The sequence below is a fragment of the Rhinolophus sinicus genome, chromosome 16 (assembly GCF_057876585.1).
Source record: "Rhinolophus sinicus isolate RSI-liver-muscle chromosome 16, RSI-T2T, whole genome shotgun sequence".
In the NCBI taxonomy this organism is placed as follows: Eukaryota; Metazoa; Chordata; class Mammalia; order Chiroptera; family Rhinolophidae; genus Rhinolophus; species Rhinolophus sinicus.
In genome coordinates, this window is record NC_142516.1 from 99,896,450 (window position 1) to 99,923,919 (window position 27,470).

Sequence of the window (27,470 nt, forward strand, 5' to 3'; positions counted from 1 at the left end):
GTGGGAGCAGGATCTCCTGTGCTTATCCATCTGACTGACAGAGTGTGTGTGCTGGCGAGAGGTTCCTTGAGGGGTCCAATTTGTCTAGATACAATGGGAAAACAAGGAGGTGTGCACTGGTGGGGAAATTAGAAGCAGAGAGGAATAGGAGCCCTATGTTCTGAATGTTTGCGTTCCCCCAAATTCATATGTTGAAATCTTAATGCCTCATGTTATGGTATTAGGAGGTGGGGCCTTTGGGAGATGCTTAGATCATGAGGGTGGAGTCCTCATGAATAGGATCAGTGCTCTTATAAAAAAGACCCCACACAGCTTGCTCCCTTCTACCATGGGAGGACACAGCGGGAAGGAGCCATCTATGAACCAGAACACTAAATCTGCCGGCATCATGATCCTGGACTTCCCAGCCTAAGGAACTGGGAGGAATACATTTCTGTTGTTTACAAGCCACCTGTGGTCATTTTTCAAATAGCAGCCCAAGCAGAATAAGATAGGAGTCATCAATTTTAAGCCTCCGAATGAGTCAAGGAACAGGACTGCCACTTTGCAATAGAGTTGACTGCAGAGATATAGTGGAACTTGATAAAGACTTTACAGTAATTCTTGTCACAATAGAGGCTGCTTTACACATTTTTCTCTGAAGGATACAGATCCCTTATATCTATTTTTTTTTCAAAACTGTGCTCCGCAATAGATCCTATTGGAATGTCTACTAAAAAAATACAATGCCTCACAAATGAGAATCTCTGGGGCTAAGACTAAGAATGTATACTTTTAATAAATTATCCATGTGATTCTTATACAGTTTGAAAATTAAAGAACCACAACCCTATATACCGTATTTACCAGCAACTAGGGATGTGGCAGTGCCAGGCAGTAGAGGGAAGCAGATGGCCAGTAATCTTTCCCATTTGAGACATAGAGTCATACATACAAAGCTTGAGTGGGCCTTAAGAAGCTGATGAAAGAAAGAAGACATGCACCACAAAATGCTAGTAGTGACAGCAAAGCACGGAAAGATTGCTCAGAATATTGCTGGGGAAGCAGGCGTGGGGCTGTATACTGGGCGCCATCGAGTTCTGACAAAGAGGTCTGCTGTGGCAATACCTTCATATGCTAAGTGGAGATTAATGAAGAAGCCTGGAGTGGCTATTTTTCAGTCAGCACCTGAAAAATAGCTATGGTCATCAGAAATGACAGAGCCTCATTAACCTTAACTTTTAGTTATTAGAAATGCTTAAAACAGATTCTGGCCTTCCAATGGGCAGCTATAGAACATTTGGGAACACACCTGGAAATTCTTGGAAGGACCATTAGGTAGGCACTAGGTTCTTTTCCTGGTGGATGCAAACAGAAGGGGCTAGAAAATGTATACTCAGCTAATTCAGGAAAGTAAAGGTTCGGTGCTTTTCTTAAACACATGCACACACACACACACACACACACACACACACACACACACAAATTTATTATCTTAAAGTTCTGTAGGTCAGAAGATTAACATGGGTCTCACTGGGCTTTATTCAAGGTCCTGGCAGGACTGCATTTCCTTCTGGGGCTGCTAGGGGAAAACGTGTCCCTGCCTTTTCCATTTTGCAGAGGCCACCTGCATTCCTTGGCTCATGGCTGCGTTTTGTATTAGAAGTATTAAATCTCTGCTGAAGCCCCTGCTTGCTGGACAAGTACTAAGAACCACAAAATCCTACTATAGTTTTAAGAAGGTACCAGAAAATTCACAACTTACATAACAGCACTGCTTAATAAGTGAAAACAGGCTGCACATCTTTGGGCCTTACCCCTGCCTGGATTCCTCCAAATGGATTAAGGTTAATTTCACAACAGACTTGTTTTAATGAAATTTTTACTTCTCCTTTATCAAGGGAACGAAGGAAGGAAACTAACAGTGTGCTTACTATGCCAGGCACTATGCTATTTTCTTTGTGCATCTCTAATACTCTTCACAACAACCTTAATTAACTGCATTTTACAGATGAGGAAATTAAGCCTCAGAGAAGTAAAATAATTTCCTTAGTGCCTTAGTGTCCCATAGACTGAATTTGAACTAGGACAGTCTGATTCCAAAATCCATGTGTCTAGGTAAAGTAGGTGACACTAGCTCCATTTTCTCACCCCTACTTTTCCACTACGCCACATTTCTCCCAATATCCTGTCTTCTAATTGGCACTTGCTTAGTTTCTTTACCTTTGAATAATTTTGCCTGAACTTTGGACTATCAGCTTTATCTTACCCTGCACCAGAAGCTTCTTGGAGAACATTCTGCTGAACTCTCATAAAACCTTCTCCTCTCCTGGCTTCTGAGATGCCACTCTTTTCCAGTTCTCCCCTCACCCTTTCTTAATATTTTTCCTTCTCAGTTGTCTTTACTGAATTGCCTCCTCAGCTAGCACTTGAAATGTTCGTATTTCCCAGGGTTCCAAGTTCAATCCTATTTTTCAGACTACATATTTCTGTCCTGATCTCTTACAGATGTTTTTCCAATATCTTATAAATTCATGACTTCAAGTGACACTAATGACTCCATGCGCTCAACTTTGAGAACCGACTTCCCATAATCTGAAACTATTACCGGTTGTTTACTGATCATGATCATCTACGTAATACACATAAAGCTACACTCCTAATTTCCTAAGATCCCAAGTAGTTCTGATTTCTGTCATCATGTTCACTGTAATTTACAAAGTTATTCAAGTTAGAACCCTAAATTGTCCTCAAATCTTCTCCCACTTGCACCCCGGCCGCCAACTATTCATGAAGTTATCGCTCCTAAATATCTCTTTAATCTGTCACCTCTGCTCCATCCCCATACCCTACTGGCCATGCTGAAAAACTCACCTTTCCTTACCTGGACTATTATAAAAACAACATAACTGGTTTTCCTGCCTCAAGTCTGATCTACCCCTCAGGTGGGGGGAAGGCTTTTCAACTCTATATAAAATACTTCAATAGCTTCCCATCACACATAAAAATATTCACACTCCCTAACATGGATACAAAATCCTTTATTATCTAGTTCCTGCATATATTTCCAGCCTCATCTCTTATCACCTTTTTTATTTATTCCAGATATATTGAACTAACTGTAGACCTGGGGTGTCTTTAGATAGACTGATCAAGGGACTTCATTATTTGAAAATTTGAAAATGTATCTTTCCCATGATCTAAAAACTCCACTCTAAGTACATGTACGCCAGAGCAGTGGTTCTCGGACCTTGATGTGCATATGTATTTCCTGGAGAGTTAATAAAGAACACAGAGGTGGCAAACTGGTTAAAGGACAGTCTGTCTGTTATGTTTATATGAAGTCCCCTTAGGTAGTTCTGTTACCTACCGAAGTTTAAAGCCAGGGTCAGGAAACTACAGCCTAAAGACCAAATCTGCTATGGCCTCTTTTTTTTTTTTTTTTTTTTCCATTAGTTTCAGGTGCACAAGACAAAGCAAAACTTAGACGTTTATCATTTATATCCCTCACACTGTGTGAACCCCCCTGCCCCCATCCACTATCTGCTATGGCCTCTTTTGGTAAACAAAGATTTGCTAGAGTACAGATCCATCTATTTGTTTAGGTGTTGTCTGTGGTTCCATTTGCATTATAACAGCACAGCTGACTAACTGCAACAGAGATCAAATGGCCTGCAAAGTCAAAAATATTTGCTATCTAGCTCTCTATAGATACATGAACTTAAGTTCACATTCGTGAACTTAATTGCCCTACCTTCGTTAAGTTAGCCAACCTTAGATGAACTCTTTGTTCCAGGAGAAATGTATATGGATGTTCACTGTGGAAGTTTGCCATTGTGAGATTTTTAGAAAAATTCTCAGTGTAGGGGTATAAAATAAATAAGGATGTATCCATACATGATCTGACAATTAAGTTCGTGAACTTGTTGCAATGATGTTGCTAACCTTTTTTGATATCAGAGGGATTATTCATTATGAGTTTGTACCAACTCGACAAACAGTTCACCAAGTTTACTATTTGGAACTGCTGAAAAGGCTGCGTGAAAAAGTTAGATGACCTGAACTTTTCGCCAAAAATTCATGGTTCTTCCATCAGGACAATACACCAGCTCACACGGCACTGTCTGTGAGGGAGTTTTTAGCCAGTAAACAAATAACTGTATTGGAACACCCTCCCTACTCACCTGATCTGGCCCCCAATGACTTCTTTCTTTACCTGAAGATAAAGGAAATATTGAAAGGAAGACATTTTGATGACATTCAGGACATCAAGGATAATATGACAACAGCTCTGATGGCCATTCCAGAAAAAGGGTTTCAAAATTGCTTTGAAGGGAGAACTAGGCACTGGTGTTGGTGCATAGCTTCCCAAGGGGAGTACTTCGAAGGTGACCATAGCGATATTCAGCAATGAGGTATGTAGCACTTTCTCTAGGATGAGCTCGAGAACTTAATTTTCCGAACTCACATAACAGAATACCATACAGCAGACAAAATTTACTAGATCTTTATATATTAATATGGACAAAATAAAAAAATAGAAGAATTATATGTACAGTGATATTTTATATGCATTTTTAAACATGATATATGTAGAAAAGTATTTTAAAATAAACTGGAATGACATATACCAAATCCATGATAGTACTTGCCTATAAAGAGGAAACAGAGGGAAGGAAACAGGGAGATCAAAAAAAAAAAAAAAAAAAAAAAGGTCCTCAACTCTATCTATAAATTATTTTCATTAAAACATTTGAAATCAAAAAGTGACAAAAATCTGAAGATTTGCTAATACTAGAACATATTATTTGCCATATTAGCCTCTGTGGGTTTTGTTTTGTTCAAAATTAAAACTAGCAAAAACTTTAAAATACTCAACTATAGGGAAAAATAATTTGAACATTAATAATCCAATGCAATGGAATAAAATGTAGCCCTTAAAAATGTACATGAACAAAACATAAGAAATAATTAATTATCCATGATTAGTATAGGACACAAAATTGTCCATGAAATAAGGTGAAAATTATATACATAAAATGCTGTCCTTTCTTGTTCCCTTTTTTTGGCTAATTTATTTATTGAATTATTTTTTGAAATCAATTTATATGTATATAAAATTACTAAAAATAATAAATAAGCAGTAGGTATGTTTGATTTAGTAATATTTTTCTTTGTCTTTTACTTTCCAAATAATATTAAATGAATAGATATTACTTTAAAATGAAATGGCATTAATTTTAAATGACGTTGTGTGGCAGATACCGCTAATTACATGCCCAATATCCATTCTGCCCTCCTTCCTACTATGCTCAGTAAAACACCATATTCCCCGTCATCTTTGCAAATAACAGGTGGTCATGTGAGACAGCTTTAACCAAGGAGAGGTAGATAGCATGGAGCAACGTGTTAGAAATTTCCTTGAAAGGAAGCTGCGTTGGCTGGCCCTCACATTGGCCCTTTACCCTTCACCTACCTCTTCTTTTAGTGAGAATGTGAAGCAGGTGAGAAGGTGAAGCAGCCTTCTTGTGAGCATGGAGACAAAAGTCACAGTTTAAAGAATGGCAGAGGAGAAAGTCAGGAGGAGCCTGGGTTCCTACAGGCATTAGAAAGCCACTGTACCAACCCTGGACTGCATACCTCTAACACTTCCTGTCATGCGACAAAGAAACAAAACGAAACAAAAAACACCTTACTTATTTCACATCTCCACTCTTCTCTCTCTTACATGCAGCCAAATGCAGCCTTTAACTGATAAAGCTTGCTAAAATTAAGTTTTAACAAATTACACCACTGAAAGTCACTTTAAAGATTATCTAATCTCTACTACCTTAAAATGTGAAAAGAAATCTTCAAAAAGGCTGAGGGCCTGAAGCTAGTCTGTCTGAATAAGGACTAGCACGTCACTCTCTTTTTAAAATATTAAAATTAAGTTCACTTTAGTGATCCTGTTTGAAAATAACTGTTTTACCATTTAATATTTTTTTCAAATGATAACATTTTAAAAAATTACACATCCAAAAACTAGCATTTATCCCTTTTGTGGCCCATAAGCAAACCTGCAGTGTGAAGTTACTCAAAATCAGTATTCAAATGAACTGACATCCATTTCTTAAGTATGTGTGTATAGGTTACTCCTAAAGACTCAACAATCTACAAGGATAAGAATGGTACATTTACAAAGTGTTTGAATTCATACTCTACCCCTTAAAGACAACTAATATAAGCCATTTTCTCTAATTATCAAACTAATAGAAAACAAAAAAAAAGTTTGTATTATACAAACAGTACATGTCTGAATTTCACAAATATAGTTTTAATATAAAAAAATATGACTTATATCTATGGTCCTTAGATAAGACAGATTTCTTGACTGGATGGTTATAGGATTCTTGGAACCCAGTGCTTTTTATTTAGTAGTTGGCTACTTCCATCACCAGCTCCCTGGCTAGATTCGTGATCCCTGTATTCTGACAAAACCTCCTGGATCCCACTGTGTAAGAAAACCCAAGTAGTTATGCAGGGCTCCCACCCAGACGATGGACAGGACCGGCTCCTTAACAGCCAGGACTTTTATCATCATTCCTCTCTGCTGGGCATGTGGCCCCACTCAGCTCTTCTTACATTTCTTTAGTCTTTTACTGAAGAGAAATATAATTCTCTGCCACCAGATTGAAGCCTCTTAGAGAACCACATTTTCTTCAAGAATAACACAAACTCATCAAGAGAAAAAAATGCATTTTATGTGAACATGAATATGTTACAGAGTCTAAGGTAGCAGTCAGAAAACTGATTAAATGCTTCTTAGATGGGCTATGAAGTATTTTACCGTATTACACCAGCACTTGTCGCTACCTTCCATGAAGCCAGGTACCCCATTTCCTGAGTTGGACTGGGGGTGGGTTATCAAGAATCAAGTAGCCAGAAATTGTATATATCAAGTAGCCAGAATAATATTTGATATTTTATACTCTGTAGGTTCTACTAAAATTCTACCTATAGTTAAGAAATATTAAGCTTAAAATAGCTTGTAGCAATTTTGAAATACCACAAGATGGAGATATGACTCCATGCAAGAGGGCAAAAAACTTTACCAATTTTCCAATTAAAAAAAGCAAAACAAATGTTATTTTCCTGACTTCCCAGGATATAAATAAGAGTATATCTGGTTGAAAATAACAGAGAGGTGTGCAAAAAAGGTTCTTTCTCCCCCAATCTGTTATTTTAAAAAAATACAAGAAGCTTTGCTGTTACTCAAAGAGCAATAAATGCTCTGGTCCTCAGAATCTCTGTGAATATAGCAATGTACAGGAATAAAAAACCTATAGCTATTAAAAAACCTGTAATTGGATTCTCTTTCACAGAAATCTAAGGTGGCTGAGTAGATAACCACTGTGCCTGCTTCCTTCCATGAATACATTGAAATTACAACTGAACTATAAACGATCACTCTGGAGGACCATCTGAAGTCTGACTAAACTAAAGTTTTATAACTAAGGATAAAAAGAAGAAGCCACATCAAGACTTGTAGAAGGGGCAGAGATGTGAAATGGGCTGGCCCCAAACCCTTTGTGGCAGTTGAGAATCAGGAGAGCATCTTGGCAAAGGAGGTCCTCCCCAGAGGAGCAAAGGACCCCAGCCCCACACCAGGCTCCCCAGCCCGGAGTACAAATTACAGGAAGAGGAGCCCCCACAACACTGGCTATGAAAAAGAGTGGGAATTTTGACCATCCCGGTGAGATGAAAGGCTTCGGAAACCCAGATATCCTCTTAACCGGCCCATGCAAGAATCTTTCACCACTCACCATGGGCTCCGGCAGATGGATGGCGACTTGGGGGGCATCAGAGGCATATAGGGAGGCAGATGAGGTGTGTGGCTTCAGGGAAACACTGGAGGACAGTCACAGTTTTTCCTGTGTGAGGTTCTTCTCCCATGCAGCCAGCAAGTGGATGCCATCTTTCCTATATTGAGTCCTCCCCTTCCGGCCAAATCTGAATCTGATTGGCCTGGTGAGCTCTGTTGCTCCAAACTGCTGACTCACGGGAACCCACCCTACCCAACTCCCCCAACACCTGAGGCTCTTTCTAAATAGCAGCTTATCCCGCCTACATTTCACTCTTTCTTGGAAAACTATCAGAGTCCACAGGCCCCAGGCAGGCAGCAACTGGCCACAGTGTACTCTGAGACTTTGGCTGAGTAGCTTTAGGCTCAAGACTAGCATGAAACCAGAGTCTACATTAACCTGGTGACCACAGTTCTTCCCACTCTAGTGACTCCGAGACTGCCTCACCCAACTTTCGTACCACATGAGGCTTTATTAGTGGCTGAACCTTAAGGGAGCCAGCAGGTGACAGCAGGCCTTGGGGTCTACTGGCTTCTTGCGGAATTACTGCAGGCCTGTATGGGTGGTAGTTATCCTCGGTTCCCAGTGTATCCTCTCCTATGTGCCTCCAACCTTAACACAGGCAGTGAAAAACTTAAGATAACTTTATAGCTCCTACCAGGTAGTCCCCAAGCCAGTCACAGGCAGTGGGTGAACTGGGCCTCACTGGAGCCCCTCCCAAGAGGCCCCAGAACCAACGTACTTGGAGGTTGGCTTCAGACCACTGCAGAGCACTGTCCAGTGAGCCCTACAAGCAGCACACAGAAAAGGCGGTCTCAACAGGCACCAGAGCCCACTGGGACGAATCCCACTCAGTGGAGTAAGCCCCCTGCACAGCAGCCCATAAGCTGTACATGTAGCCAAACCCCACAGCCAATCAGCCTGAGGACCAATTCTACCCAATGACCTGCCAATAGCAACCAAGGGTTAATTATAATAGGAGGGCACACATAATCCAGACAAAGGACACTCCTGGAGCACCCAGACCAGGTGACCAGGGAGACTGTGCCATTGGGCCACACAACCAAGACTGGGAGACATAGCAGATCTACTTAATACATATACACACTCATATAAACAATCAGAGAGGCAGCCAAAAGGAGGAAAAAAAGAATACGCCCCAAATGAAAGAACAGGAAAAAATTTCAGAAAAAGAACTAAACAAAATGGAGGCAAGTGACCTACCAGAGATAGTTTAAAATAATGGCTATAAAGATGCTCAAGGAACATAGTGAAACTTCAACAGAGAGATAACTAGCATAGAAAATAACGTAGAAACCATAAAAAAGAACCAGTCAAAAGTGAAGAATACAATAACTGAAAATGAAAATGCACTAGAAGGAATCACCAGCAGCTAGATGAAGCAGAGGATGGAATTGGCAATTTGGAAGACAAGGTAGCAGAAAACACTCAATCAGAACAGCAAAAAGAAAATCAATCCAAAAAAAAAAAAAAAAAAAAAATGAGGATAGTTTCAGAGATCTCTGGGACAACATCAAGCATAACAACATTTGCATCATAGGGGTACCAGAAGGAGAAGAAAGAAAGCAAGGGGTTGAGAACGTATTTGAAGAAATAATAAGAAAAACCTTTCCTAACCTAGCAAAGGAAATAGACATTCAAGCCCGGGAAGCACAGAGAGTCCTAAACAAAATGAACCCAAACAGACCCACACCAAGACACATCATAATTAAAATGCCAAAGGTTAAAGACAAAGAATCTTAAAAGCAACAAGAGAAAAGCCGTTACCTACAAATGAGCTCCCGTAAAATTGTCAAATGATTTCTCAACAGAAACTTTGCAGGCCAGAAGGAATTGTCACAAAATATTCAACACGATGAAAAGCCAAAACCTACAACTAAGGGTACTCTACCCAGCAAGGTTATCATTTAAAATCAAAGGACAGATAAAGAGCTTCCCAGTCAAGAAAAAGCTAAAGGAGTTTATCATCACCAAACCAGTATTACAAGGAATGTTAGAGGGACTCCTTTAAGAAAAAAAACCAAAAACCTAAAAAGACAAAATTATGAATAATAAATGGCAATAGCTATATATCTGTCAATAATTAGTTTCAATATAAATGAGTTAAATGCTCCAATCAAAAGACAGAGGGTGGTTGAATGGATAAGAAAACAAAACCTTTCCATATGCTGCCCATAAAAGACTCACTTCAGATTGAAAGACACACGCAGATGGAAAGTAAAGGGATGCAAAAAGTTATTTCAAAAAAATGGAAAAAAAAAAAAAAATCTGGAGTAGCAATATTTATGCCAGACTAAATAGTCTTTAAAACAAAGGTTATGACAAGGGATAAAAAGGACCCAGTAATCACACGTCTGGGTATTTATCTGAAGAAACCAAAACACTACTTCAAGGGGACATGAACATCCATAGGTTCATTGCAGCATTGTTTACAATGTCCAAGATGTGGAGGCAGCCTGGGTGTCCATCAATAGAAGAATGAATAAGGAGCAGGTGGTACATATATACAGTGGAATATTGCTCGGCCATGGAAGGGAATGTGTTCTTGCCACTGTGGTGGCATGGATGGACCTGGAGGGTATTGTGCTGAGTGGAGTGTCAGACAGAGAAAGACAAAGGCAATGTAATGTCACTTAATTCGGAATCTAAAGAACAAATACAAACAAAAAGAACAGAGACAAATTGATAGATACAAAAAACATTTTGATGGTTGCCAGATGCAAGGGGGGTTGGGGGTGTAGGTGAAAAAAACGAGAAGGGATTAAGAAATACAAATTGGTGTTAAAAAGTAGTTATGAGGATGTAGGGTATACCGTGTTTCCCCGAAAATAAGATCTAGCCGACCATCAGCTCTAACACGTCTTTTGGAGCAAAAATTATATTAGACGCGTTAGAACTGATGGTCTGGCTAGGTCTTATTTTCGGGGAAACACAGTAGCATAAGAAATATAGTCAATAATACTGTAGTAACTAAGTTTGGTGTCAGAGGGGTACTAGATTTATCAGGGTGATAGATGGGAGGGGATTTGGGGGCAGGGTGAAAAAGATGAAGGGATTAAGAAATACAGATTGGTAGTGACAAAAACAGTCATGGGGATGTAAAGTAAAGCATAGAGAATATAGTCAATGATATGGTAATAACTATGTATAGTGCCAGGTGGGTACTAGACTAGTCAGGGGATCACTTCTTAAATTATATAAATGTCTAACCAGTACACTGTCCACCTGAAATTAATATAAACTAATATTGAATGTCAATTGTATTTGAAAAATTTAAAAGGGGGGGAGTGGTGAAGGGAAATAAAAGGTCCAAATTTCCAGGTATAAAACAAGTAAATCATGGGATGTAATGTACAGCATGGGGAATATAGTCAATAATATTGTGATAGCCTGGTACAGTGTCAGATGGTTGCTGGACTTACGGTGATCACTTCTTTAGGTATATGAGATGTTGAATAACTATGGTGTACACCTGAAACTAATATAATGTTGCATGTTAACTATATTTTTAATACAAATCTTTTAAAAAACCCTGTTATTTCTGATAAGCAGGACAGAAGGGCTACGTATTGATATAGCACTGTGTGGTTAAGTGGGCACAGATTTTTTTAGATGGAGGGAATCTGGCTCCACATTTCCAGGTTGTGTGATCCTGAGCAAATCACTTAATTTCTTTAAGCTTAGTGTGACACATATTAAAGGGAATAATATTGAATTTTATCTCATGGAGTTGTTGCATGACAAATTACATAAAATTAATTTGCATATAATATATGCTTAATTAAGGTCAAATTACTATTATTATTAGTGTAATGTTAAGTCCTGCCAATTTAGCTGAGTACTGTGTTTTCATTTTCATATAAATTATCCTTGATTTTTTTTTTATATGATTTCCATGTTGTTCTTAGTATTCAGAATAAAAATTCAGCAAGAATTCTGAGGAAAAAGCTGTTTCTAAGCATGCTCTGGACATAGTGTAAGTCATGCTTTGGGCCTTCTCTACATTTTAAAAAATAAATATTTGAATGAATGAAAAACAAATGAATGTGCTTTGAAAAAGTGTAAAACATACAAATTTAAGTAATTTATCAGGGATTATAATTAACTCTCAAAGGAGAAAAGATGTCACTAGGGTAACCAAAAGAAAAAGTAGGTGGACCAGCCCAATGAGGTTTCACATTATAGGGTAATTTTATGGGTTTTCTGTTGTTGGATTTTGTACAGTTTGTACATGTGTGTGTGTAAAATGTGTGTGTGTGTGTATGTGTACATGTGCCTGTATATTCCAGAGGGACTAGAACAGAAATGTCTTGAGATAGATATAAGATAGGTATTTTTGTGTTAAAGAGGCTCTTTTAGGCTGCAATGAAGGGACGCACTCCGGTTTCCACCCAGCTCGACCATTGATATTCTTCTTATTTCATTTTGTTTGTACCTGCAACAGAATCCCGGCCCAGCTTTATAAGGGGGTAATAAGCTGAAGGAAGTCCTTTTTACAGAATGCCTCACATTCTAGAAACAACTCCAGTGAACAAAATATTTTATTTGGACCTTGCCACAGTCTTTAAACTTTTGCTTGGAAACTGGGTAACACAGGGGGTGTCCATAATTTCCTTCAATTATTCTTTTTATTTAACCCTCATTTACTCACCACTGGCATTCGTTCATAGACACGAATGGAAGACAGTCTATCTACAATAAAACAAATATGAGCATTGATATTTTATCAGTTTTAACTCAACTTAGGAAACACATAATCTATATACTTTCTGTGTTTACCTGAAGGATTTCCGCGGATTTTTTCTATTTTCTCTTTAAGAGAAACAATTTGCTTTTCTAGTTGACCATTCAGTTCAAGTTGAATCTCATAACGAGTTTTCCATTCACCACCTGGGTGAAAACAGGGGGAAACCAAGATCACCTCACCATCTCTCATTTGTTCACTTAAATAATATTAATCAGCTCAATGTTGCTCTGTTACTAGACTTGACTTGACTAGCAATACAGACGAACTACAGCAAACCAGTTTTTAACATGTATTTCCGTTAGCTAGGACCCCTCAGACTGCAGAAGCTAGACTCACAGTCAGGCTCCCAGCAACCAGACCTCACTAGGACTATTATGACGCCTGGTCTTCTCACTCCCTACCACCCTTTTCCCTTTAGTTCATGTGTCCTCATAAGGAATTCTACCTGAGGGAATATCCAGAACATGTTTATTTCCTTGTAGCTTGAAATATCCATCTATAAAAGCCCAAACAATATTAGCTTCCATTCAATGTCATGTTCATTTTTTTTCCTTTGCAAAAGAATTCTGAAGTCCGTTTAACAACTACCACTTACAAATTTGCTATGTGTAAAGCACACAGTACTTTACAAATATTAACTAATCTAATCCTCATTTTTAAAAACTTAGTTACCTGTTTTATAGGCTCAGATATGTCACATAACATTCTTAAGATGGCAAAGCTATAAATGGGGAAAGTGAGATTTCAACCCAGTTTTTCTGACTTGAAAGCATATCCTCTTACCTGCTATGCTAACTAACATTGCTTACATTTAGCTACCTATTCAGGCATCTTTTCTTACCCTTAAGTAGGTTTCTGTCACTCTACCCCACTTGGCTATCAAGGCCAAAACATTTGTCTTATTGCTCTAGTCGAGGAGAAGAACACAGCCAAAACCTAAAATGTCTTCACTAGCTTCAAAGCCCAAAGCTAATGTTTTGGAGCCTTGAAAGTCATGCTTTGCAGAGAGAAAAAGAGCTGGCTTGTTTCTAAACCTTAAATACTCTTTACAGTATGAGGCAATTGCTGCTATATACGTAAAATTGATGGCAGAGTCTAAGCAGAAAGAGTATGAGCGCACACAACTGCCAGCTTCAACACTGCACGGGTCTCCGTACGCCCTCATCTCGAAGCAAAGGCAGCCTACCAGAGAGAGGGGCAGGATACCCTCCCAATCGGAAGCTGAAAGTCATTAATCCAAATGCTTTAGGGAACAAGATGGAAGGAGAAGCCCTAAGAGACTGTCATTTATTCAAAAGATACCATGGAGCCCGAATAGATGGAATTATCTTTATAACTGACTAGCTAAAGTTTCTCTTTGTAATCAAACCCCTTTCCCCACCATGGGAATGGGGGCTTCAGAACAAGACGAGAACAGCTACCAAAAAATTCAAGAACGCCATTAATTTTTAGCACATCTGAGCATAGTTTATAAATGTTTGACCCTCCTTTACTTTAAAATACTATTAACCTAAAGATGATCAAAAATAGCCAAGCCTAACAGTAGACTGTGATGTGTTAATGTTAATACTAAGTGAAGGCCTTGGAGGTAATGACGTCAATATTCACATTCTCCAATGTGGTGAACACAAACGTGTAATTCCTTGAGTGTACACAGATGGCTCTGGATTATAGAGGACAAAGGAACAAAGCGAAAAGCATATGGACCATCAAATTGAAGAAGAAAATTTCAAAACAGTAGTGGCTATAAAAAATGGGAAGAAAAAAGTCTTATGCTGCTTCTGGGGCCACATTGGGACTTTCCTGGGACCTGGCACCTTTGCTTTTTTGGGCCCCTTCCTTCATAAAAAAAAATACTTCCTTCATAAAAAAAATGCAGGTAGGATCTCACCTATCCTACCTGCATTAATTATTGTACGTCGCCAAAGTTAACCTGAGAGTACACTTTCTGCTGTCTTGATCTTACTATGAGATGAGAGACACATAGACCGGGAGACTCTGCTTTAGAAAAAGCTTAAGAGGCTTTAAATAATGGGCCCACTGGTCAGTTGCTGTTGTTGAACTGAGAAAAAGACAAGACAAATCTTTCAGTTAAATCAATATAATTGATTTGTCCCAGGCCAGTTACGTCCCTAACCCTGGTAAGATAATGTATACATTATTAACAATTCATTAACTAGTGATTAATTAAACAACTAATCAATTAACATTCAACTACATCAAAATAAAGACAATATAACTTACCAAAATCTGCAGCCATTACTGATTTATATGTGTTAGAATTTCTAATTTCTTAGCATTTAAATGGAGGCCCATGAAACGAGATTAATATTTTTTTCTTCTTCACAAAGCATTGGGTCTTACAGATCAGGTCAACTTCCTACTTATCAACTATTTTCTTTTTCTGAAAAAGGAGTACATGGCATTTTACCTTCCCTACCATACGTTGTTCTGTGATACCCCAAAAGTACTGAAAATACTAAGGTTTGTAATTTTTCCATCATTCTTCATGTCTTTAAAATGTAATAATTTTAAATTGTTTTCAGCTGGGAATAAGATTGGCAGTTAAAAATAGCAAGTTTTTGAAGTAGTCTTGATACTAAGGGAAGTTCAGAGCCCTCTGAAACCAGCCCAAGTAAGAGATGAGGTACTGTCATTGAGACAACCACAATAAACCTGACACCAAAAACAATGAATCTTGACCTTGGGCAAAGAATAGCCCACCTATCAAGGCTTAAGATACACTTACAATAAGTCATTATTTAAAATATAGATTATGGGTATAAAAATCCAACAAACATTTGTGTCTCTGGGGAGAAAAACAGCCTGAGCAATAACTCCATGAAACCATTGCTCCTGCAGTAATTCTAAAAACAAACCAACCAGAGGAAAGAAAGAAAAAAGAAAAAGAAAACATGCACTGGGATTTTTAAAGGAAAAATAAAATTGCTTTGCAATCCCAAAGAAGGATCTTGGCTAGAATCAGTACGATGAAAAGTAAACCCAAATCAAAAATTGAAAAATTCTGGAAGTTTGATTCCTAATTAGCTTTATGAATTTACCTTAGAAGGGGAAGTTCATAGTGTAAGAGAAAATTAGGTGGAACGCTGCCCTATCTTTTAGATATAAATCCTTTCCTTTCCTTTCCTTTCCTTTTTCCTTTCCCTTCCCTTCCCTTCCCTTCCCTTCCCTTCCCTTCCCTTCCCTTCCCTTCCCTTCCCTTCCCTTCCCTTCCCTTCCCTTCCCTTCCCTTCCCTTCCCTTCCCTTCCCTTCCCTTCCCTTCCCTTCCCTTCCCTTCCCTTCCCTTCCCTTCCCTTCCCTTCCCTTCCCTTCCCTTCCCTTCCCTTCCCTTCCCTTCCCTTCCCTCTCCTTTCTATTCTTTTTGGCCAGAAAGACAGCAATGTTAGCAAAAACAAAACAAACAAAGCTCTGCGTAACAATACCATATATATTTTAAAGTGTTAAAAAGAACACAGTCGAATTGATTGACACTTGACTCTATATGGACTTTAATAATTCAGTCATGTTTCATTGTGTTGTTCACTATAATGATTACAAATGATAAAGTTATGTCAATTTGAAAAGACTCTGTAAAGTAAGAAAATGTTAATAAGGAAAGGAAAATGCCTAATAGGTGGCACTGTATGGATATAAAAATAAAACAGACATAGTCCCTGCTGTCAACCATCAGTAGAACAAGTAGAGGGGACGGGGGAGACAGAGCCAAAGCACCTGAGAAAAGTTTTGGTTAAGTGGATGTTATGGAACAAACAGAAGGACATCCAATCTGCACGATGGCAGAAGGGAATGACAGATGGAAAGATCAAGACTGAAGAAGGTCAAGAAATGCTTCTTGGGGGAAATGATACCTGTTCTAAGCCAGAGAAGGTGAGAAAGGATATTCTAGCAGTGAGAACATGAACAAAAATACAAATGTGTCAAAAAAAGAAAGGGAACACAGTGGTGCGAAGAGTACCTCTTGTGAGTAAAGTTATCCCCAACCAAATTTTCAGATGACTTCATAAGGAAAAAAAAAAATCCCCAAAGTAGGACTAGTGGTTTTGAATCATGTTTCCACCAACTAACAGCTTATTTATGTGATTTAAAGCAAGTTACCTTTTCTGTGCCTCAATTTCTCATCTTTCAAACAAGGATAATTAAAGTTCCTTGCTTATAGGATATGCTATGAAAATTAGTTGTTGTTATGATTTTCATCATTATCATCAAGAAATTTACTGTAAAATTGTTTTCCAAAGGGGTAACATTACATTGCTACCAGTAATGTATAAAGTTCCTATTTCACTTAAAAAAAACAATCTCTACTTCTTCACTAAGTAAAAAATTCTATTTCAATTCAAAATTTATTTCAATTCAAAATTTTTGACTAAGAAACAAGGTGGATATTTTTCCATATTCATGAATTTTTTTATATTCTACTCATATTTATCTACTGGAAATTCAATGTTGTTCTAATTGAATTGCAGAGGATATAGATGCAGTGAAAATATTAACCTTTTGTCTCTCATACTGGCTACGAATCTCTCAGACTGCTGTTTGATTTCTCATATTGGTCTTTTTTTTAATCAAAGGGAAGCTATTTTTTCTGAAATCAAATGTAAACATATTTTCCTCAGTGATTTCTTTTAATTACTCTTAAACTAAGAAAGATCTTCTTTATCCATAAACAGACATGCATTCAACTATATTTTCTTATTTAATTTTTAAAAATATTTAACTCTATAATCTATCTGGAAGGTTTTAGAATTAAGTATCGAGTGAAGATGTAATGGGATTTTTTTTCTAACTATTATACCAATTTCCCAGGCAGAACTTACTGAATAATTCATCACTTTTCCTTTAGCTCCTTCAAAGGTCCCTGTGATGACACAAATTCCAAGAAAACATTACTGGTAATTGGCTCCTCCTTGGTTCCAGTTCTCTGCCCAGAAGCCCTTCCCAAAACTTGGGCCAGCAGGCGAAATTTCTTCCATCTCGGTGGTCGGAAGAGGGGCAGACAGTAATTAGAAAGTGAGAGCTTCATGATTGTTACGGACTGAATGTCTGTGTCCCCCTAAAATTCACATGTCGAAGCCCTAGCTCCCATGTAGCTAGGAAGTGATAATGGTTAAATGAGGTTATCAGGCTGGGTGCCCTTGAAAGAAGAGGAAGGGATACTGGAGCTTTCTCTCTGTCTGCCACTAAGAACACAAGGAGAAGGTGGCCATCTGCAAGGCAGGAAGGGGGCCCTCACCATGAATCAGCCTACACCTTGGTATTGGACTTCTCAGCCTCCAGAACTGGAAGAAAATAAACTTTTGTCACTTAAGCCACCCAGCAGATGGTATTTTGTTGTGACAGCTCAAGCAGACTACGGCAGTCCTCACTCAGTACTCGCCCATTTCAACATACAGTGCAGACTTGGTTTGTAATAATCTATTTTCTACAAGTCTCACAAATGAAAATGGTTTTCCCTTTTTTTTCCATATAATGACACACTAACAGAAAAGATAGTTTAAAAAAGTAACAGTAACCTAGCCCTGAATGTCACAGCTTTATAATATGGTTTTAATAAACTAGAATCTGTTTCTATTCAATCTGTGATGGGCTGAATTGTGTCCCCCAAATTCACACGTTGAAGTCCTAGGACTCTGGAGTCCCTAGTACTCCGAATGTGACTACGTTTAGAGAAAGGGCCTTTAAAGGGGTAATTAAGGTAAAATCAGATCATATGGTGGCCCTAATGCACTATCTCCGTATAAGAAGAGATTAGGACACAACCAGGTACAGACATGTGAAGACACAGAAGGAAGACAGCCATCTACACGCCAAGGAGAGAAGCCTTGGAAAAACCGACGCTGCCAACACCTTGATCTTGGACTTCTAGCCTCCAGAACAGTGAGAAAATACATGTCTGCGGTACTTTGTTATGGAAGCTCTAGCAACTCAGTACACTAGCTTTCCTGTTGTATTGATGTGTTTCCAATTTCAATAACTATAGCTGCATTAGGTGTAGGAGTCCCTCACCCCAGCAATTTTTTATCAGTTATCTCTATTTATTCAACCAGCTAACTTTAGAATAAATTATTCAAGTTAAGAAAAAAAAAATCTGTGTAGTTCAATAAGAATTACATATAAATAAATTAACTGGATGAAAATGAGCGTATTTATAATATCTGGTTCTCCCATATAGGAAAAGTATATGTCCCTCTTCTGATGAAAATCTTAATAATGAAGATGGTAAGAATCGCTACACATTGCATATTTATTCGTCAAACAATTCGACTCATGTATTTTTTTTCACCAATTTACCGATAGAGAAATGAGACCAAGAGGGCTTTAAGTAACTTGCGTCAAGTTACACATTTAAGTTCCACAGCTGTGTTTCAAACCCTGGGGCTTTCTGATTCTAAGTCCTGGGCTCTTTACACGGACTCACTTCTGGCAATTTTTCCTCTCTAGCATAGGTTTTCAGAAGCACAGGGACTTGAGCACAGCTGAAGCTGTTACATATTCATTAATTCACATGGCGTCTCTCCAGCAGAAATTTCCTGACATTTAGTAAGCAATGTTTAGCTCATTAACTTTATAAGAAGGCTCACAGTGAGTTTTTGGTGTTATGTGTGTCAACCACTGATAAAGATATTCAGAAGCTCAGCAAGACATGTGCTAAGGCAGCAAACTTTCCCAATTTCATTTTATTCTAGTGTTTCTCTCCAGTATGAAATCTCATAGATTGAATAAGGTGAGAATTCTGGCTGAACTGTTATTACTCCCTTATACCGTGTTTCCCCGAAAAGAAGACCCAGCTGGATCATCAGCTCTAATGCGTCTTTTGGAGCAAAAATTAATATAAGACCCAGTATTTTATATTATTACATCATATTAGATTATATTAGATTATAAATACCCTGTCTTATATTAAAGTAAGACCCGGTATTATATTATATTATACCCAGTCTTATACTATATTATATAAGACTTGGTCTTATTTTAATATATTATATTAATTTTTGCTCCAAAAGATGCATTAGAGCTGATGGTCTGGCTAGGTCTTATTTTCGAGGAAACATGGTAGTCATGGTCTTCTGTTATCTCTTTGCATATGTTCTGCCTATCAAGGATATTGTCAGATATTTTATGGCTTAGGGCTGGAATTGTGGGTGGACTCATCTAAAAACCCTATTTTCTAACTGGTTATTAGAAACTGGCTAGTGTTTGGGGTTTTTAAAAAACAAACATTTCATCCATTACTATATCCACCGATTTTCTAATTCTTTACTAGTATATTAGTTTTTCAATTGGTCCTCTGGATGTTTCTGCATATCAAATTTTATAAGTTGAAAATTATAATAATTGTATCTCTTCCTGTCTAGAGCTATGACTCATATTTCTGTTTCATATATTATTGCTTGACACTGGAACTGTCAAAACATTAAGTTTTAATGGTGGCAGCAGGCATCTTTTCTTCCCCAGGAATGGAAATGCCTCCAATGTTTCATCATTAAGTATTTTATGCCAGTTTGAGATAAACAAAAGTATTTTTTTGTTTTAAAATAAGGAAGACTAATTGAATTTTATCAAAACATTCCTTAGCATGTACTGAGTTTTTAAAACATATTTTATCTATTAATCTATTACTTAATAGCCAAAGTTTAGGGATAGAAATCAGCCTATAAATGAAGGCTCGAAAGAGTTTAAATGAGAGGTCCAAGATGAAGGTGTAAATCTGTGTGTTGTCAGTGTACAGTCGTATTTAATACCATATGGCCAGAGATCACCTAGGAAGTGGGTGCACGGCTTGAAGAACAGTCAGGGGACTGAGCTCTGGGGCACTCCAAGTTTTCAGAAATCATGACGAGGAAGAGAAATGAAGAGTGCCCAACAGGTACGAAAGAAACCAAGAGAGTGTAGCGGCCAGAAGTCAAGTGAGCAAAGGGTTTCAAGGACGAGGGTGATCAGCTGTGGCAATACTGCTGATAGGTAAGATAAGGACTGAGTGTTGACATTGGATTTAGCAAATTGGGTGTAACTGGTGACCTTGGCAAAAGAGCAGTTTCAGTTGATTACAGGCAAAATGTCTGACTGGGAGGCATCCAAGAAAGAGACAGTCACGCTTGTGCTGGGCAAATCCTACCCATTTCTATCCCTAGATGAGCAAATGCCATGGAATCTCAGTAAATCAAGGTTCTACTCTGAGAGAGAGAGAGAGAGAGAGAGAGAGAGAGAGAGAGAGAGAGAGAGAGAGAGAGAGAGAGACAGAGACACAGAGACAGAGACAGACAGAGAGAGACAGAGAGAGAGAGAGAGAATCTTAAGAGCTGGAAAGAAGTAGAGGCTAAGAGTGTGGGATTTGATGCTAGAATACCTGCATTCAAATCCCAGATCTATCCCTCACCAACTCGGTAGCCTTGACAGAGCCACTTAGAATCCCTGATCTGTTTTTCCATCTATAAAATGAGGTAATACTTTTTTCAAAAGGTAGTTGTGAGGTTTCCATTTTTAAAAGTGCACTGAAAGCTCTACACAAATACTGACTCTTCTCAGTTTTGGGGAAAAAAGTCACCTGAACATCTTCTTTCCAGCTCTTTGTCTTGTCCCTGAGCTTTAAGATGATGAAATTCAGATTTCATTAAAACATAAATCACTTTTTCTGTATATAGTTTCCTTTGAATCCTAAAGGGCTTCAAGAGGCCACTATGGGAATGTGAAGCCCTTTGGATCTGGTTGTGTTCGCTGTTTCACCTAAAAATTAATCCAGTTACAATTAATCCAAACATATGACATAAGAATAAACAGGTAAGAGTGAAAATAGAACACCACTCTTTTGAAGAGTTTTGCTGTACATGGGGCAATGAAAGGGGCTGATGGAAGGGGAAATGTGGGCAAATGAGGTTTGTCATGTTTTTTAGATAAAATAAATTCAGCATGTCTGTATGCTGTTGGGAATGACCAGTGGAGCAGGGAAAACAGATTGTGGCAGGAAAGAGAGAAGATGATCGCTGGAGTGATATCCTTGAGTCGGGGAGAGGAGACGAGCTCTATCACACAAGTGGAGGGATTGACCTCAGATGAGAGTAAGGGCAGACCACGCACAAGGACAGGAGGAAAGAAAAAGGATGAGAAAGATGCAGATAGGTGGGTAGCTTTCTTGGTGGAAACATATGGCTCTCCTCTTCTGATTGCTTCCCTTTTCTCTTTGAAAGAGGAAAGTACGCTTATTAGCTGAGAGTAAGAATGGGGAGAGAGGTGGCAGAGATTAGAGGAGGGTGGAAAGTTCTATAGTTGTCACTTGTGCTCGTGTAATGTTAAAATAATAAATGTATTTGACAACTCCTTTAATATCACCCCATTGCCTTCAAGATAAATATAAATTCATTAGCATCATATTAAAGACTATTCTGCATTTGTCTTCTTCATAAACCTTCATCTCATCTCCTGTCACTTTCTCATGAAAATCTATGTTCCTTCTTTATCAATTACCTAAGAATTCTCCTCAGATGACATTGTCATACTCCCTGTGGCAGATTGTGTTTTCCGAAGATGACTGCAATAATATATCCCATCTGACAAGGAATGTGACCGTCACAAGCATTGTTTATTTTCCCATCCCCTTGAATCTGCGACTGTTTTGACCAATGGAATCGAGTAGAAATGACACTGCACCAGTTCTGGCAGTAGCCCTTAATTGGCCTGGCAGTTTCTGTCACTGATGATGAATAAGTATGGGTTACATCCTCTTAGGAGCCAAGCACCACGCTGTGAGAAGCAAAAGCTACAAGAGCTATGTGGGGGCACTCTGGCGGGCAGTCCCAGAGGGGCTCCCAACCAGCAGCCAGTGTCAGATGCCAGCAGGCTGAGTGAGAGGCATCCTGGAATGTCTAGCCCAGCTGAACCTTCAGGTGACTGGGGCCCAGACAACATCTGACTGCAATCGCATGAGAAAACTCAATTAAGACCCTCCCAGGTAACCCCAGTCAATCCACAGAAAATGTGTTACTTTGAGCCCCTGAATGATAGGGTGGCTGCTATGCAGCAGTAGATAACCAGAACTGTTGCGTGTTGATATGGTAGTAGTGGGAGTGGTACACAGACAGTAGCTAAGCGTGCAGTCAGGGCTCTGCTGCTCCTTGGCTATATGACCGTAGCAAGTTATTTAAATTCCTGAACTTCATTTTTCCCTAAATGGGGATAACAGTAATAACCTCACCTCACACAGTTCTTGGCCTTAGTTAAATTTAAGAAAGGGGTAAATGTTTCTGTCCTTGACCTTAGGCTTTAGTGTCAGCTCACTGAGGAAAGAACTTCCTCACCTACCGTTTTACCTTTCCTCTTCATATCCATTACCAGCTCCTCTGCATGACAAGAACTGTTGATAATAAGCCCTGTGGGCTTACATTTTACTAGTGGGCATATTTATTGCATTGCATGTGTCTCTGTGAGCATGACCTGTTTAGTCAGTAACCAGACAGATGAGGAAATTCCAGCTATCCATGCCAATGCAACTACTGGGTAAGTGTACTCACAGTCTGCCCCCACAGAGCCAGGTATATCTAAGATACAGATATGGAGACATAGGAAGAAAGCTCCTTCAGCCTTGGAACAAAGCAGCGTTCTCTTACCAAGCTTTAACAGAGCACTGAGTACTTATAGAAATAGCTTTTTTATTTCTTAAATGGCTACTAATCCTTTTTGTTCATTGGCTTCTTCGGTAGAAGAAAAGAGAAGTATAAACGGGTTTAAGAACCAAAGCCCACCACCCTAACCCTAATAAACTCTTACTGTTTCTTAGCATTCAGTTCAGGTACTGCCTCCTCTGGAAAGCTGTCTTTATGGCCTCATTCGAGTTGTTAGGACCCCTCTACTTGAGTTTCCATTTCTCCTTATGCAGAACTTAGGTCACTTCTCATATTCATATTTTAGTTTGAGACTTTCTCCTAGTAGTCAGTGAACCTCTTTAGAATAGGGAAAAGAAAGGTCTTCTACTCAAAATGTTGACATATGGCAGGGTCTCAATCAATATTTGTGGAATGAATTAATGTCTTTCATACATTATAAATTTTAAGTACGTGGGTATGTGCATGTGTATGTATGTGTGACGTGTGTCGCATGCAACACTCACACCCCCCATTCTTCCAACACAAATAACCAAAACCTAGATAAGAATTTTAAACTTATACTCTAAATCCAGAAATTGAGATATGAAGGGCATTACTTGAGTTAAATAGAAAAATTATATTTTATTATTTACTAAGGAAGTAATATGTTGATGTCATGTAACAAAAGTTTTGCTAACTGATGAACAAACCTTTTGAACTCATAAGAAGAGTACAAGGTATGACAATTAAGTTCGCGAACTCATCCTAGAAAAAGTGCTACATACCTCATTACTGAATATCACTACGGTCACCTTCGAAGTGCTCCCCTTGGGAAGCTATGCACTGATGCCAGCGCCTAGTCCACCCTACAAAGCAATTTTGGAACTCTTTTTCTGGAATGGCCATCACAGCTGTCGTCATATCACCTTTGATGCCCTGAACGTCATCCAAATGCCTTCCTTTCAACATTTCCTTTATCTTTGGGTAAAGAAAAAAGTCATTGGGGGCCACATCAGGTGAGTAGGGAGGTTACTCCAATATAGTTATTTGTTTATTGGCTGAAAACTCCCTCACAGCAGTGCCGTGTGAGCTGGTGAATTGTCGTGATGCAAGAGCCATGAATTTGTGGTGAAAAGTTCAGGTTGTCTAACCTTTTCTCACAGTCTTTTCAGCATTTCCAAATAGTAAACTTGGTTACCTGCTTGTCCAGTTGGTACAAATTCATAATGAATAATCCCTCTGATATCAAAAAAGGTTAGCAACATTGTTGCAACAAGTTCACGAACTTAATTGTCCAACCTCATATATACAACAGGTTTGATACTCCAAAACTTCAGTTTTATAAGCCATTATAATAAATTATTACTAATGCTGCTAAAAAGTAATACTGAAATCTTGGTACTATTATTCCACATTTGTAATTTAATGTACTATAGGTATCTTGGTAAAATGAACAATATTTATACAGGAGTCACGTATAAAATTATTTACTTATATACCTTCATCGTCAGTATTGAGTTTGGCTTCCAGTTCCGCTATCTTGTTTCTTAATTCAAGTACTGATAGTTGTACCATAACCCTATTATTAAAAATATCTTGTTAATTACAATTCAGTTAAAAAATAACACGAGAGGAATACAGAGTAACCCACCACTATTTCAGGAACAATTTATTCTGAAACATCACTTATTGAAGACATGGTTGAGAATCAGGAATCAGACAAATGGAGGCTTTGATTATCCAGTTCCAGAAGGACATGCACTAACATGCACTAAAGCTCAACGTCCCCCAGGTAACAATTTACTCTTAAATATGATCCAAAGAGGTTTCTCAAAGCCTAGCAAATGAGCTGCAAATTATTATAGAAAGAAATAGCTAAGGCAACAAGTAACAACTGACAACCTGAAACAGAGGAAAAAAGAAACACTACTAAAAAACAAAACGAAAGCAAATAGCATTCCAGAGATTACCTACTTAGGATATCATTAAATAGCACATTAATTATCAAAATATCACAATCATTTATTCAATACATATTTTTGAAAGCCTGTTATGTTCAAGGTACTGTGCTAAGTGCTGAAGATACTACAGTGAATAATTAAACAGAACAAAAACAACAGCAGCAGCTAACTTCCACTGAATGCTTATTACAAGCCAATGCTAAGCGCTTTACATCCATTTTACTCAATTCCAGCAACAACCACATGAGGTATGAAAACAATTCGTACACCAATCTTAGAGTTAGGAAAACTGAGGCTTAAAGAGGTTCATTAACTTGCCCAAGGTCATGTAATTACTGAGTGATAAGAGCTGGGGATTTTTTAATTTATGAAAGATTCCTCTAAAGTACTTGCTCTTATACTCTATTCCCTCAGGGAATATAGAACCTGTCCTCAGCATCCTTATCATAAGTACCAGACCAAGAATTAACCAAGCAATTAAAATCGTGTGGCATTCAATCCTGGGAGAAAAATTTAAAATAAAAAATAAAAGAAAATAAAATGAAATAAAAGTGTGGTTGGAGCTACAATAGAGGAAAGCACGGGAAACTATAGGGCACACAGGAGGGTCTACATTCTTGTGGGGCTTGGGGGTGGGGTTGGAGGCATCTTTAAAAATACTTAAAATGTTTTAAAGATTTAATACAAAGCACTAATAGTGAATATTAAATATATATATGTATAGCATCATTTTTCTAAAATGTCACCATTTCTAAGTTGTTCTAAAAGGATGAAAGAGAAAGCATAAACGAGAACTTTGTAATCTGACCAGAAAATTCGAATTTGGTGGTCCATCAAAACCAAACACATATTTTAGCTTTATAGTTAGTACATGCAGACAATACGCTCCGTCTGATTTGATCCTAATGTCAGCACATCCTACCTCAAAACCTGTCTATTTATAATACTAAATGCTTAATCAAAGAAGCAAAGGAATCTTTCCTATCAGTTGTCAGATGCGGCCAAATCAGCTCGGGTATTAATTACGCTGCTGGTGTCACTTGCAGCTCGGTGGCTGCAGCCTCGGACAGCGGCGCACACACGGGCCGTCGGCGGCGAGGACGGGAACCTACGCGTCCCCAACTCACTTCAAGTGGGTTTCTTCCAGCAACTCCTGTTTGAGGCGATCGGTGCTCACACCGTCGAAGTTTTCGCCTCTTTCTTCCTCCATAGTGTCCTATCAGAGACCTCCCACACCCTGCTTTTCTCACGGCTTGGAACACGAGACCTACAGGGACACCCAGAAGCCGGGAAGAAGAAAACCTTGTCACAAGCCGTCGCCATGGCGAACTCAGTATCGCCGGCGCCTCGCAGTGACGTCACAGGGCAGGGACGCAGGGGGGGCAGGGCGGGGTCGCGAAGTGCCCCCCAAAGCCACGAGGGTCCCTCATCCCCGGAACGCGTCTCGGAGAAAGGCTGCGGCCCGGTCCTTTTCCCAAATGGGTGGCGGGGATGGCGAGGGGTTGTGCGCGGCCACAGGGCCGAGAGCAAGCGGGTCCAGAACTGCCGGTTTTGGTTGCTGTCTTAAACGCTGACCCACGCCCCGTGTTTACTTTACTCTTAGTCCTTCCTTGGTAGGAAAATGCTGAACCCAAGAATGGCTGTGCCTCTTTCTGCTTCAGTGTACCGTGGTGAGGAGTGTCTGATGAGTAGATCTTAAGGCACTACCCGAACTCTTGAGTTTCCAGTTCAGATTATTGAGTTTAGGTGAATCTGAGAACCCACGGACCTAGTTCAAATCTGCCCACTACAACTCGAAATTTCCTTGTTATAATTGTAATCGTTAGTTTTGCATTCTACTCCTGATCTGTACATCAGTGTCACTTCTGGCTCCCATCCGTCGATTAGCAGAAAGACAGCGCTGCCTTGACCTCTGACTTCTCTGGTCCATTTCCCATACCTTGAATCAATTTGAGAAGTGTGAGCATGGGACCATGTTTTCTGAAATCAGCACAACTAGATTGTCTGCTAAAGAAATCCTTTGTTCTGTCTACTGCTCCCTCTTTAGTGCTGAGAAGAGTGACGGTTAGTGGTCAGTAAATATGTATTAGTTATATGCCTATAAAAGGAAACTTTTTTAAAAGCACATTTGGTTAATGCTTGTTTCATTTGGCTTTTGTTTACCAACATATTTTTGGAAAACTAGTAATTTAGGGGAAAAATATTAGAAAATGACAGCAGAAAATTGGGACCCATGGTTGCTATATTTAGTTTGTATGAAGTAAACTATACAATGGCTGGTTCACAAGGTAGATGTTGAAGCTAAGGAAAGTCTTCACTTAG

The 27,470-nt window shown here is 38.8% G+C and overlaps 1 protein-coding gene across 2 annotated transcripts in view; it reads right to left on the reverse strand.

Moving 5' to 3' along the window:
* Positions 1 to 27,470, reverse strand: part of CCDC169 (coiled-coil domain containing 169) — a 54,447-nt gene extending 26,977 nt beyond the window's left edge. Inside the window, exons 1-4 of one of the 2 annotated variants that reach the window (XM_019736537.3) lie at positions 26,276 to 27,470; positions 24,687 to 24,766; positions 12,624 to 12,734; positions 12,496 to 12,536 (exon numbers count right to left, since the gene is read on the reverse strand). In XM_019736537.3, coding sequence (XP_019592096.3) covers positions 12,496 to 12,536; positions 12,624 to 12,734; positions 24,687 to 24,766; positions 26,276 to 26,358 — 315 coding nt within the window. In that variant the 5' untranslated portion in view covers positions 26,359 to 27,470. The remainder of the gene's footprint in view (positions 1 to 12,495; positions 12,537 to 12,623; positions 12,735 to 24,686; positions 24,767 to 26,275) is intronic. The other variant, XM_074330020.2, reaches the window with a different exon arrangement.